The 13,543-nt window shown below is 41.2% G+C and overlaps 1 protein-coding gene across 5 annotated transcripts in view; it reads right to left on the bottom strand.

The window, feature by feature from the left end:
- Positions 1-273: 273 nt before the first annotated feature.
- Positions 274-13,543, bottom strand: part of ETF1 (eukaryotic translation termination factor 1) — a 37,316-nt gene continuing 24,046 nt past the window's right edge. For all 5 annotated transcript variants that reach the window (XM_021711545.1, XM_008056433.1, XM_021711544.1 and 2 more), the window contains 9 exons: positions 12,223-12,398; positions 11,424-11,563; positions 7,454-7,592; positions 6,935-7,125; positions 5,689-5,818; positions 4,813-4,968; positions 4,362-4,426; positions 2,864-3,011; positions 274-2,584 (listed from right to left, as the gene is read on the bottom strand). In XM_021711545.1, the coding sequence (XP_021567220.1) occupies positions 2,502-2,584; positions 2,864-3,011; positions 4,362-4,426; positions 4,813-4,968; positions 5,689-5,818; positions 6,935-7,125; positions 7,454-7,592; positions 11,424-11,563; positions 12,223-12,385 (1,215 nt within the window). In that variant the 5' untranslated portion in view covers positions 12,386-12,398 and the 3' untranslated portion in view covers positions 274-2,501. The remainder of the gene's footprint in view (positions 2,585-2,863; positions 3,012-4,361; positions 4,427-4,812; positions 4,969-5,688; positions 5,819-6,934; positions 7,126-7,453; positions 7,593-11,423; positions 11,564-12,222; positions 12,399-13,543) is intronic.

Raw genomic sequence — 13,543 nt, 5'->3', positions numbered from 1 at the left:
GAATTAGGCCTCGGATAAAAGAGCTGCTACTTAGCATCTTTGGTTCTGTTTCACCACCTGCAAAATTGGGTACATCATCTACCTCCATAGTAAGTTAAGAGTTATGGGATAATGTACTTTAGATACCACAGAAGAAAAAACCCCCAAAACAAAAAGCCCCCACTAAATGATCATCCATGAGTAGACTAACATTATGCCTTGGAGAACTCACATTGTCTCCACAGGTCAGACTTTTCTGGGAACGGTCCTAAAAGATCTCAAGCACACAATGTGTATTCTTAAATATGGTTTAATACTCTTCTCCATTTCTGTACATCACAACACCAAGATTTTGCTGCTTAGGATCTCTCCGCAGAGGCTATAGAGAATGCAAAGGCTACGGTTTTCACCCCCTCTTATTTATGTGTTTGTATGTGTAAGTGTAATACATATCAGTATATATTGATACACACATCAATATATAATGCAATATATATCACCGAAGAGAACACATTGATTAAAGAAATACAAAAATTTGGCATCATTTCCAAACTTAAATAGTAAAAATAAAACTACAAAAGGAGCTGCATACCCTAAATGTATCATGTGAAACAACAAGCATATTCAAAAATGTAAATTTACATCCAATTTCTCTGGTCTTGTCATATCACATCAGACCCATTTACAATGGCAAAACCCTAAGGTACTGCTGTGAAGAGAGCATGTTTGCTTGCTCTTGGGTGTTCTGCAAACAAACAGCAGAGCCCAAAGCAAAAAAGCCTGTTCCGGTGAAGCCTTCCATGTCGGTGAACACCAAAGAATCGACTCTTCTCACTGGGGGTTGAGACATCAGGTAACACATTGACAGACAGTCATTTGGACCTCAGAGTACAGTGTGAGAATCAGAAGCTTTACATTTAAGACATACTCCCTTCATTCAAGTGAAACAGGATTATTGGAACGATAGGCAGGTCTGTAACCTGGGAACAAGGAGCTGGTTCAGACCAATAAAGCTACGAGTGACTGAGTCAAGTCAGTAAAGAACAGCAGTCAGGCACTAAAGTGTTAAAAGTACCCAATTTGAAAACCAAATGCACCCCACTACCCTAGTCAGTGTGGAGGTGATACCAATCGACTTTTAAAACCTTTGGTCCTTCAAAGTCCATCTGGTATGCTTTTTTCCATTGCTACCACTGGGCACGAACTATACACTTTGCTGTCACCACCTCGGGCACACCATAACCTTGCATGTCAGCTGGGTTCAAGTCTGACTGATAGCCCAGCTGTGAAGCACAAGCTTCAGGGTTTCAGGCCAACTTTTGGATCCAACATGGTCTTAAGTCCATGGTGCCAGAAGCTGTGTCCCATCCCTTCCCACCCACCTCCCCTAATTTCTCATGTGAGAGGTGCTTCTAAGTCCCACATTTTGAAACAGATGCTCGCTCCAACCCCGCCAGGAGGTCAGGAGTTTTAATCACATGCACAGTCATACATGTCTTGTCTGTCGTTCCTTTGAAAAACCTTGCAGTTCATTTTAATAAATCAAAACATTCACATAATCTCATGCCATCCAAACAGAAAAACATGTCCACCTCCCTTTTACCAAGGACAGACCCAAGCAAAATAAAATAATCTTTAAATTTCTTTGCTTCCACTTAAATTTCATGTTTTATTTCTCCCAATCCCAGCAATAGCACAGAAGCCCCACCATATCCATCCCAAACTGGTTTCTAGTAGATTAAGATGATAGGGACCCTTGTCAAGACAACTGATACCAAGGGCTCCCAAACACCGGGCACACATGCATCTGTCAAACAGATGGAAGTACACAGTGCACTGGCCCAGATGCTTCATGAGTCAGTTTACTTTGCAATGCAAATGCATCCTTGAAACTGCCCGTCTCAAGGATGGCAGGAGAGGGGTAGTGTGAGGGAGTGAAGTTGAAATTGCCTCCTATTAGCTCACCCTTTCAACATTAAACAGAGACCAAGAGAAATGGTTCCAACATCTCACCACATATATTTCTTCTTATGCAGTCTAAGCTGAGAATGCCATGTAAATGGGTCACTGCGAAATGCAGCAATTTAGTTTCTCCCCAATCGAAATAAGAAACAAACCAGTATGATCTTACTTCTATTAACTTTTGAAGGTTTACAGCAGTTAAAGTATTTTTGCTTCTATGTATGAAGGTTAAAAAAATCTTTTTTTTTTTTTTCATAAAATACAAGAGCAACCAATTTCACCATCGAGTAAAAGTAAAAACTGGGATTCTTTTTTAAATTAGTCCAAAGTGGCATTTAGGAACTTAGTCGTAGGCTGCTGTGCTGACACCATGACAAACCAAAGTGTAGGGTTGGGTCTGGTTTTGTTTCTGTTTTCTTTTCAGTATCCAATGCTCATGGATTAAGTTCTGGAAATGTTCCGATTGTAAGGCAGGGATCTGTTTGGACTCCACCACGGGTATGCTCCTTGGGTTGGATGCTGGAGGGTGAGGCACGTTTTGCCGGACCCGTGTCGACTACCTAGTAGTCATCAAGGTCAAAAAATTCATCGTCTCCTCCTTGGTATTCCATTCCCTGGAAATCTACTCGGTACCGCAAGATACCTGGAGAAGCAAGCCAAAGGGTAAATTACCTTATGTTCATGGAATGGGGGTGTGTGTGAGTGGGGTGGTCAGTCTAATAAGGGAAGCCCAATTCTCCTGCAGAATTACAGAAAGCCAAGAGGTAACAATAAAAATGGGCCCAAATCAGGAACCTGTACCTGCTGCCCCATCACCTGCACCAGGAGATAATGAGCACACCTCACCTAAAGCAAAGCTAGATGGGAAAGGCCTTGGCTTGGGACCTTGGTTTTAAGTTTGATTTGCTGATTTTGTACTCACCTCCAATTCCACCAAATCCTTTCACAAACTGGGATCCTTCTTGTGACTTATCTGTGACAATTTCCAACGTGGCTCCAAATTTTTTATAGTTGTTAGCAAACCATTCCAACAGGGGCATACTCTCAATAAGTTCATGTTCTTGTCCGGTCTACAGAGGTGACCATGAGATGCAAAAACAAGAGGGTTAGGAGACATCGAGGAGATATCATTCCTGCCCACCACTACTCTTCCCCCCACTCGTGTGTGTGTATATATGTCTGTGTATAATGCTCCGCAGGCTGGGCTCGGTGGCTCAGCCTGTAATCCCAGCACTTTGGGAGGTTGAGGCGAGTGGATTGCCTGAGCCTGTGGGTTCGAGACCTGCCCAAGCAACTTGGTGAGACCTCGTCTCTACAATAATAAAAAATTAAGCTGGGCTCGGTGGCTCAGGCTGTAATCCCGCACCTTTGGGAGGCTGAGGTGAGTAGACTGCCTAAGCCTGCAGGTTTGAGACCCGCCTGGGCAACTTGGCGATACCTCATCTCTACAACAGATCAAAATGAGCTGGGCATGGTAGTGCGCACCTGTAGTTCCAGCTACTCGGAAGGCTGAGGCAAAAGGATCGCCGGGGCCCAGCAGGTCGAGGCTGCGGTGGCCGGGAGGAGCCACTGCACTCCAGTCTGGGTGACAGAGTGAGACTCCAACTCAAAAAATAAAAAATAAAAAATAAATAAATAAATAAAAAATTAGCCAGGCATGGCAGTGTACGCCTGTAGTTCCAGCTACTTGGAAGGCTGAGGTGGAAGGATTGCCGGAGCCCAGCAGGTCACGGCTGCAGTGGCCGGGAGCATGCCACTGCACTCTAGCCTGGGCGATGGAGTGAAACTCCAACTCAAAAAATAAATAAATAAATAAGGCTCCGCAAATGAATTCTGGTATCTGGTAACACAACGAACACAAAAATTCTGATTATTTCAAACAATACTTCTCATGCTCTACCCTCAGTAACGAAATGTCAACAACACATACTCAGTGTGTTTTTGGCTTTCAATTCCTATTTGTGACTATTAAAAGTCAGGCTGTGGTAGTTATCTCTAAGCAGCACTCATTCAGCAGCCCAAAAGAGACATTGCCACAACTGCTTTTGGGAGTGGCCTTGTGAGAACAAAGCTCTCCACCTCAGAATGTGAGGAGGCTACCACTTAAAGCCTCTTGTACGAGAAGGTGACACTTTAACCTGTGATGCTGCATTGAGACCAAACCCAGAGAAGCCACTGCCGTGGAAGTGCTGATAAAGTGAAGAAAGCAGCACAAGTTTACAGAAGAGGCACTGTTCAAATCAAATTTTACTCTCTACTACTCATATTTCCAGAATAAAGATAATGTCTTTCTGATTGCTTAACTATTTAAAAACCAAACAAAATAAAAGAGGCTGCAGTAACCATAACTTGGCCTTTTCCCCTGGAATCAGTCAGTATGTGTTGGTAGATAGCAGATGACCAAGGAAACAATCACATACCTCTTTGTCTGTAAAATGAGATTTATCCTTTTCTTGTTCTGGAGTTAGATAGAGAATTTTCTCCTCTGTGGTATCAGGAGGAAAAAAAGGTGTTAGCTTGGTTCTCATATACTAACCAGCGTAAGCCCCATGGGATGAGGTTAGATGAGGAAAGGGCTCCTGGGCTCATTCTATCAGCCTTTTTTCCATAACACATGTTAGTGCACACTGAGTGTCTACAAGGTACAATGCCCCAGCCAGAAGAAGACATTCAAGACACAGTCCTGGTCCTTAGCAAAACAACAATAAAAACCCAAAGAAACTATGAGGAAATGTGCTACAGACCGAAGGAGTGGGGAATGGGGTAGATCTGCCTCTGGATTGCTCCTAAAATCAGCCACCCCTCCCCAGTCTCCACCCCAAGCTTCCTCGGTCAGTCACAAATAGCAACCACATTTCCTAATTCTCATACCTTCTGTGCCTTGGCAATGAAGAACATATCTCATTATATCCAGATTTTCATAGACTATTAGAATCTCTACAGCTCCCATTTCCAAAGCCTTTAGTGTATCTTCAACGCCAAAACAGTACTTGCCTGTGTCCTGGCTGATTTCATCAAAGTATCGTCCTGTGATTAGGAATAGGTCAATAGGACATATATATTAAAGTTTTCCTAATAGATACACACTTATTAGACTAAATGACTAAAGAAAGTGAAAAATGCTGGGCACAGTGGCTTATGCCTGCAATCCCAGCACTTTGGAAGGTGGAGGTGAGAGGATTGCCTGAGCCCACGGTTTCAAGGCCAGCCTGGGCACCATGGTGACCTCTACTGTAGAGACCCTGTCTCTACAATAAATCAAAAAATTAGCCAGGCGTGGTAGTACACACCTGTAGTTCCGGCTATTTGGAAGGCTGAGGTGGAAGGATCACCAGAGTCCAGCAGGTTGACGCTGGGGTGGCTGTAAGCATGCCACTGCACTCCAGTCTGGGTGACAGAGTGAGAGTCCAACTCAAAAAAAAAAAAAAAAAAAAAAAATTAGCTACTCGTAAGGCTGAAGCAGAAGGATCACCTGAGCCCAGCAGGTTTAGGTTATGGTGGGTGAGTGTGTCACTGTACTCCAGCCTAGGCAACAGAGTGAGACTCTGACAAAAAAAAAAAAAGAAAGAAAAAAAGAAAAAATGGTGATTACATTGAGGCAGAAGATTTTAACAGAAATGCTAAATCTTCTCTTTTACTGTTTGGGTGACTTGTTTCACATATAATCATGTAGATACATATATATGTATATATATATATACACACAAAAACACTTCACAAAGTAAAATAGTTGCATTTCATTGATACCTATTAATTTCTTCTCTTGAATGAATTTCACGTTGGAGAGGACTTCAGTAGATAACTCAATAGCTTGGTTGAATCCATTTTCACCACCATAGGATATATCAACTAATTTTAAAACTTTTGATTGCAACCTCTGACACAAAAAAATTATTATTAGTACTTCAAAACACCTTCACCAAAACCCACCATCTCTTAACAGCATGCAGAGCTCAGTATTACAATCACTGAAGTCTAAATATGGGGAAGGAATCCCATTTTCTGAAAAGCTGCTCTCACAGTGAGCAACTCTGCCAGGGCAAAACCTCCCAGCCCATCACATCAAACATTCTGTAAGATCTACTATAGGATAACTCATTAAGTGCCAAGAAAAATAGGTTCCTTGTGGAGGAAAGGCAGAACCAGTGGCTCCTGCCAAATAAGGTAGTAGAGTACATGACAATTTTTTCAGTGGACCTTCCACAGTGGACCTTCCACCAGGCTTCCCCTCCAGGAGAAAACTTTGGGAATGTGTTATGGCTGAGCCCATGTCACAAACCAAGAAATCCCCCTATATTAAATGCTTAGTCACCTCTGTCATATTGCTGAGAGTTTCATCTCCAGGAATAAATCAGAAAAAAGACAGTTAAAAAAATAGGTTCTTGTTTCTTTGAATTCAGACTCCACTTTGAAGTCAATTATGACAACCCACTAAACCAGGGACCTGTACGGGGCCCATAAAAATTTCACCTAAAAATGGCTGATTTCAAGAGAAAGGGTCAAGAAAAGCCTGGGGGAATGTTTTTTAACACCTATATACCTACTCCATTGAACTCAAAGGTAGGTTTCTTAACCCAGGGAATAAAAAAAATTTAAATTCAAGTCAGACTCAGTGGCTCAGCCTGTAATCCTGCGCCTCTGGGAGGCTGAGGTGAGTGAGGATTGCCTGAGCCCGTGGGTTCAAGACCTGCCTGGGCAGGCGAGACCTCATCTCTACAATTAAAAAAAAAAAAAAAAAAATTAGCCAGGCGTGGTAGCATGCGCCTATAGTTCCAGCTACTTAGAAGGCTAAGGCGGAAGGATCGCCAGAGCCCAGCAGGTCGAGGCTGCGGTGGCCAGCAGCGGCCACTGCACTCCAGTCTGGGCGAGTGAGACTCCAACTCAAAAAATATATATATAAATTCAATACAATGAACGTGTCCCACTGCTCATACAGAGGCCTTGCCTACTCCCACCTGAGACTTACATAATGAAGCATCTACTTCTCACATACCTGATCAAACATATCAGATTGACTTAGTTCAGTTTTAAAGTCGGCTGATCCAGCTAAAACGAGACCAGCCACATTCACTTTGTCCCCAGAAATAAACAGCTGCACAGCAGTCTCTGCTACTTTCCGAACATAGTTATGTCGCTTTTCCATTCTCAAACGGGCAAAACGCAAGGCTGACTGACCTCCTCTACCTTTGACACAAAAGTAGTGAGAGAAAAAGGCAATTATTACATACAAGAGGGCTTCAAATTAAAAAGCAGTAAAATAGTCAATCATGTCATCATCCAAGAAAAGGACAAAAAGATCACCATTTCCTTAACTGTTTAGCATAAGCTGCTACTTATTTTTCAGGGAGTAACTAATTCTGATGTCAACAGAAGAGCCACAAGTACCAACGAGTCATGAATCATTCTAGGATACTTCTCTTCCCATCATCTGGACTGACTCCCCCGATCATAGTATTTGTTTCCTTATTGCTAGACATGAAGTAAGTGGCCTCATGCTCTCCCCTGATATTACCGTGTTTCTTTGGGAGATCCACAGTGAATTTATGCAGGACTTCTCGTGTATTTCCTTGGAGTGTGCCAAAAAGTGCACCACTACCATCTATTACAATGAAGCCAAACTTGCTATCATCTGAAAGTAGTGCTGTAAGAGCCTGAAAAGCAAACACAAGTACCACAGGGTAAACACCAAAGCTTTGCTAAGGTCAAGAAAAAACCTGAGAAAACATATACAAGCCCTTTCACCCCACTCGCCATGGGATGAGTGCTGTGGAAAAACCATTCTATGGAACAATTTATAGATTTCAGCTATAAAAATAAACGTAAGGGTTACGGACAAATCTGAACCTAAATAACCAACAGTATCTGTGAGATGTCTCTCAACAAACCTGGCATGGGCATGGAAATATAAAACCAATAAAGATATGTATACTCATTTTTATAGCAGCATTACTCATGACAACCAAAACATGGAAGTAACCAAAGTATTCACTGATAGATGAATGGATAAGCAAAATGTGGTATCATCCATGCAATGAGATATTACTTAGTCTCAAAAGGGAAGAAAATTTGGCTGGACATGGTGGCTCAAGCCTATAACCCCAGCACTTTGGGAGGCTGAGGTGAGAGGATTGCCTGAGCCTAAGGGTTTGAGACCAGCCCAGGCAACTTGGTGAGACCTCGTCTCTACACTAAATCAAAAAATTAGCCAGGTGTGGTAGTGTGAGCCTGTAGTTCCAGCTACTTGGAAGGCTGAAGTAGAAGGATCACCTTGAGTCCAGCAGGTAGAAACTGTGGTGGCTGTGAGCGCACCACTGCACTCCAGCCTAGGTGACAGAGTGAGACTCCAACTCAGAAAAAAAGGAAGAAAATTTTAAAACATACTACAATAGGGTTGAAACATTATGCTAAGTGAAATAAGCATAATGTTTATGTCATAAAAGGACAAATACTATATGAATTCACTTACATGAGGTACCTATAGTAATTAAAATCATAGAGACAAAAAAGGAGAATGATGGTTGCCGGGGACTGGAAGAAAGGGGGAACAGAGCATTCTTGTTTAACGGGTGTAGTTTCACTTTTATAAGATGAGAATTCTGGAGATGCATGCTGGTGCTAACTGCATATTATAAATGTATTTAATACTAGTGAACTGTACACTTTTAAAAAATGGTTAAGATGGCAAATTTTAAGTGTGTTTTACAACAATAAAACAAATTGACAAATCTACAAAAAAACCCTAACTCGACACAAAGTTACAGGGCTCAACTTTTTCCTAGTTCTTGATTTGATTTTGACTTATGATAGGCTATAAGTATAACATTCAAATTAAGGACCTAACTTGCAAAAGTTAGCTTTCTGTTATCATTAATAACCCTGGCATTAACAGACAGTCTCCATCATGGCAAATGAGAGTATCTTGTAAATTAACTCTAGAGTAGGAGTACATAAGCACAAAACTCAAAAACAGTCTATAAAAAGATCTAGCTTTATTTATTTTTAGCCTCAGTATGTTACCACATTTAAAAAGATCTAGTTTTGAAATGTTTCATTCACCTCCACTATCTTGCGCATCATTAATATCTAAATGTAAAATTCAAACTTAGTTTTAAAAAAATGTTATACCTGGCTGGGTTTGGTGGCTCAGCCTGTAATCCCGCGCCTTGGGAGGCTGAGGTGAGTAGATTGCCTGAGCCCGCAGGTTCGAGACCTGCTGGGCAACTTGGCGAGACCTCATCTCTATGATAAAATAAAAAATTAGCCAGGTGTGGTAGCACGTGCCTGTAGTTCCAGCTACTTGGAAGACTGAGGCGGAAGGATCGCCGGAGCCCAGCAGGTCAAGGCTGCAGTGGCTGGGAGCAGCCACTGCACTCCAATCTGGGCCACGGAGTGAGACTCCAACTCAAAAAAAAAAAAAGTTACACCTAATGATTTTGAATTTTATGGAAAAGTTCTCCTTCTGGGTTAGCTTTTTATCTCCATTATTTATGACTCCTCAAAGAGAAAATAATTAAAGAGTCCTGGGACCCATACAGAGAAAAGTTCTTATGATGGAGTTTATATACTATAGGCTTGGTAGATCTCTAACTGCCAGGGGGCAACCTTTTTAGAACTAAGAAATGATTACCCATTCCATTTTAACTATGGAAGAAAACAGCCCCTTCAATAACTGACTAGACAGTAGATTAATAAACTAATAATTCATCTTTAACAAAACCATGCTAGATAATTATCATACTGCTATAAATACTGCACATGTTAAAAATATAGCCATATCATAATGATCTCTTAGGTAGATTGAGGTTTTCAACAAGTCTGCCTATGAGGGAATGCTTATCCCTTATAAGAATGTATACTTACCCTGATTAAATAGGACATAAACTGTGTCGTTGTACAGTATACTACATTCGTTTCTATTTATTGACCTATCAGTTAAAGCCGAAATGTACAAAGTTAGCTAGCAAGATTAAACAGTACCTTGGAAAAGGAGTTAAGGCTTAGAAAACCCAATGAGGATAACTCAGGGAGTGAGCTAAAGCCAGCCACGAGTACCTGAAACTGCTTAAAACCAACAAGATTCAAAGTCTGTTTTCATCAAACCAGATACAGGTAAGTAAATGAGACTGTGGTAGCTAAGAGAAAAAGTCTGGATTGTCTATGTAGTCAAGATCCAACTGTAAATGGACATCCCGTCAAGTTAGCAAAAATCATCCATTGTAAACAGTGTCGACAAATGTCAGTTCTAATTCCACTGTAGAGGTTTTTCCCTAGGTCGATGAAAGGCAAAAGACTCAACTAGGAGCCAGCTGTGAATTCTTGATTGTTCTACTGTTGACTGATTTAGGTCACTCTAATGAGGTTTCCTTTCCACCATTAGAGTTCATCTTATGGCAGCCCTGTCACTCAAAAGTTTCATGGGGAGAGGGAAACAAAAAGAGCTCTTACAGTTCTGCTACTAAAAATGTTACAATTTGTGAGGTGAAAGCTGAGTGCAAGGAATATGGTGGGCAAGTATCACTGTACATAAGGAGACACAGAGATCAGACAATTATCTCTTCATATCTAATTAGTTCTCCAATCCCAGTTTAGCACTTTCTTCAAACATGCTGAATGACCAGTGTCATAATAAATGTAGGGTTTTTTTTTTTGTTTTTCTTTTTTGAGTTGGAGTCTCACTCTGTTGCCCAGACTGGAGTGCAGTGGCCACTTCCAGCCATCGCAGCCTCGACCTGCTGGGCTCTGGTGATCCTTCCGCCTCAGCCTTCCAAGTAGCTGGAACTACAGGCGCGCACTACCACGCCTGGTTAATTTTTGATTTACTGTAGAGATGAGGTCTCGCCATGTTGCCCAGGCGGGTCTCCAACCGGCGGGTTCAGGCAATCCACTCACCTCAGCCTCCCAAAGCGCGGGATTACAGGCTGAGCCACCGAGCCCGGCTAAGTTTTTGCTTTTTAAAGACAGTCAGTTATGTAAAATGGCACAAAGTGTTTGGAAAACAGTCTAGCAACTTCTCAAGAGTTAATTAAACATAGCTATTACATGACCTTACAATTCCAATCCTAGATATATATCCAAGAAAAATAAAAACATACAGCCACACTGACACTTGGACATGAATGTTCATAGCAGCATTATTCATGATAGCCAAACAGTGGAAACAACCCAAATGCTCATCAATTCATAAACAGATACATATAATAAGGCATATCTATATAATGGAATAGTATTTGGTAGTAAAAAAGGATAAAGTCTACTAATACATATAACCACACATGTGTGAACCTTGAAAACATAAAGCTAAGTGAAAGGCCACAAATTGTATGACTCCATTATATGAAATGTCCAGCATAAGCAAATCTGTAGAAAGAAAACAGATTAGTGGTTGCTGAGACTAAGTGAATTGGGAGGATGGGGAAGAACTGCTAATGGGTATGGGATTTCTTTCTGGAGTGATGAAAATGTTCTGTGCTTGAATTTCTTACCTCTGTATGGAATTTGTTGTCACACAAATACAATGACGTATTAATTGGTTTGAAAGGTTCAAAGTCAATGTTGACTTTCTTTTCCTTTCCTTCTTCAGTTACAATTGTTCCACAGTAAACAACCAGACCATTTGGAGGTACTGCAAAGAACATAAACAATACCTCTACTTTAATTCACACTCAGTTTTCCTCCATTAATAGAAAATGTTTCCACATAGCTTTAAATCTCCCAGGGAGAAGTTTCTCTCCCTAATTTATTTTGAGTAGGAGTCTCACTCTGTTGCCCAGGCTGTAGTGCAGTGGCATGCTTTCAGCCACTGCAGCCTCGACCTGCTGGGCTCAGGCGATTCTTCTTCCTCAGCCTTCCAAATAGATGGAATTACAGGCACACAACACCACGCCGAGCTAATTTTTTGATTTATTGTAGAGATGAGGTCTCACTCTGGAACCCTGTGCATTGCCCAGGCTGGTCTCGAACCCCTGGACACAGGCAATCCTCTTACCTCCGCCTCCCAAAGTACTGGGATTACAGGCATGAGTTACTGTGCCCGCCTCCCTAATTTTAAAACTTCCTGAGATGTTTCAGTGGGATTTATTATTTTAAGTTCCATAAATACTAGTTAACTTTCAATAAACAAAAACAAACAACCAAGAAAAGGCTAAACACCAGGGCCAAAGTGACATTGATGACAGGTGGCTGAAGGAAACATTAGTGAACAAAGCACCATGACAAGACCAAAGTATATACTATAACAAAGACAATGTAGAGAAGGAAAATGATTATCAAACTCCAGATTACCTTTGTTATAAAGTTTGAGTCTTTGTTGTACAGATGTAATGGCTCCCAGGACTGAAAGGCGGTTTACTCGTGACTTAATGTTAGATGCAGTTCCAAATTCATCTGCTAACATTTTTGCCACTCGTGAAATCTGGTCTTTGGGAGGAATGATCAATGATATCATGCTGGTGCCATTGCTGCAGAAGAAAGAACAACTCATTAGAGGTTCAAATACCACTTAAGTATAAGGTTTAAATTCATGTTTATCTTTAGTAAAAGTCAGCTGGAGTGAGATGCCCTTCAAGTAACTGAAACAGGTCACTCTCAAAGTAATAATGTAGGGATTCTAAAGTGTTCACCAAAGTATATCCAGAGCTAGAAACAGTGCTCAGAATATAATATGTGCTCAATTATTAGATTGAATAGTGAGTGAGATTAGCTGTGTAAAGAAGGCACATGCAGAGACACTAAGGAAACACCTCATTCCTCAAGGATAAAGAAGTGATCTATGATAACGGGGTGCCAACAGGCTAGAATCTGGCAGAGAGAACTGCCCATGGCAGAGACTTGGAATCTGGCAGTTCTTCAGTGAGAGATGTCATGCCAAGAAAATGCAACAAGTCTTTCCAAAGTCTAGACAAATTTATAATCACTAATTTATTACCCTAAGAACCTTCATAATAGGAAAGCACTTTAGAAGTCATACAAATATCCCAGTTATGGAATCTCTCTCATGCTAACTCCTTCACTCTAAATAGTAATGTATCAACTGCGATTTTGAGTTTGATTTTAAAAAAAGCAATGTGTTGACAGCCCGATTAACTCTGGGTTCCCACATAAGTTTTCTGTAAGTAAAAAATGGGACCAAAATCTTTACTATGGACGATACCATCAAAGCCCTGCCACATGGAAGATCCCTTTTGAGAAGTCACCAGCCCCTTCCTAATTTCAGTACTGATGCTAGCAATGTTTTTGTTTAATTTGCAACTTCCCAAGATACTTATCAACTACCAGTTAAGACTTAACTGGTAAGGTTTTTGTGAGTTGTGATTGTGCCACTGCACTCCAGTCTGGGCAACAGAGTGAGATCCCCGACTCAAATTAAAAACAAAACAAAACAACAAAGTCATTATAAAATATTCCTAGTTTTACATAAAGCAAACATAAAACTGCACATCAACTCATTACTAATCACTAGAGAAATGCAAATCAAAACCACAATGTGATGTCACTTCACACCAGTTAGAACAACTACTATTTAAAAAAAAAAGAGCCGGGCTCAGTGGCTCAGCCTGTAAGCCCATGCCTTTGAGAGGCTGAGGTGAGTGGATTGCCTGAGCCC

The sequence above is a fragment of the Carlito syrichta genome, unplaced genomic scaffold, assembly GCF_000164805.1.
Source record: "Carlito syrichta isolate Samal-C Ts95f unplaced genomic scaffold, Tarsius_syrichta-2.0.1 Scaffold302355, whole genome shotgun sequence".
NCBI classification, from domain to species: domain Eukaryota; kingdom Metazoa; phylum Chordata; class Mammalia; order Primates; family Tarsiidae; genus Carlito; species Carlito syrichta.
Note: the sequence above shows the minus strand (reverse complement) of the source record. Positions and strands in the feature narration are given on the sequence as shown.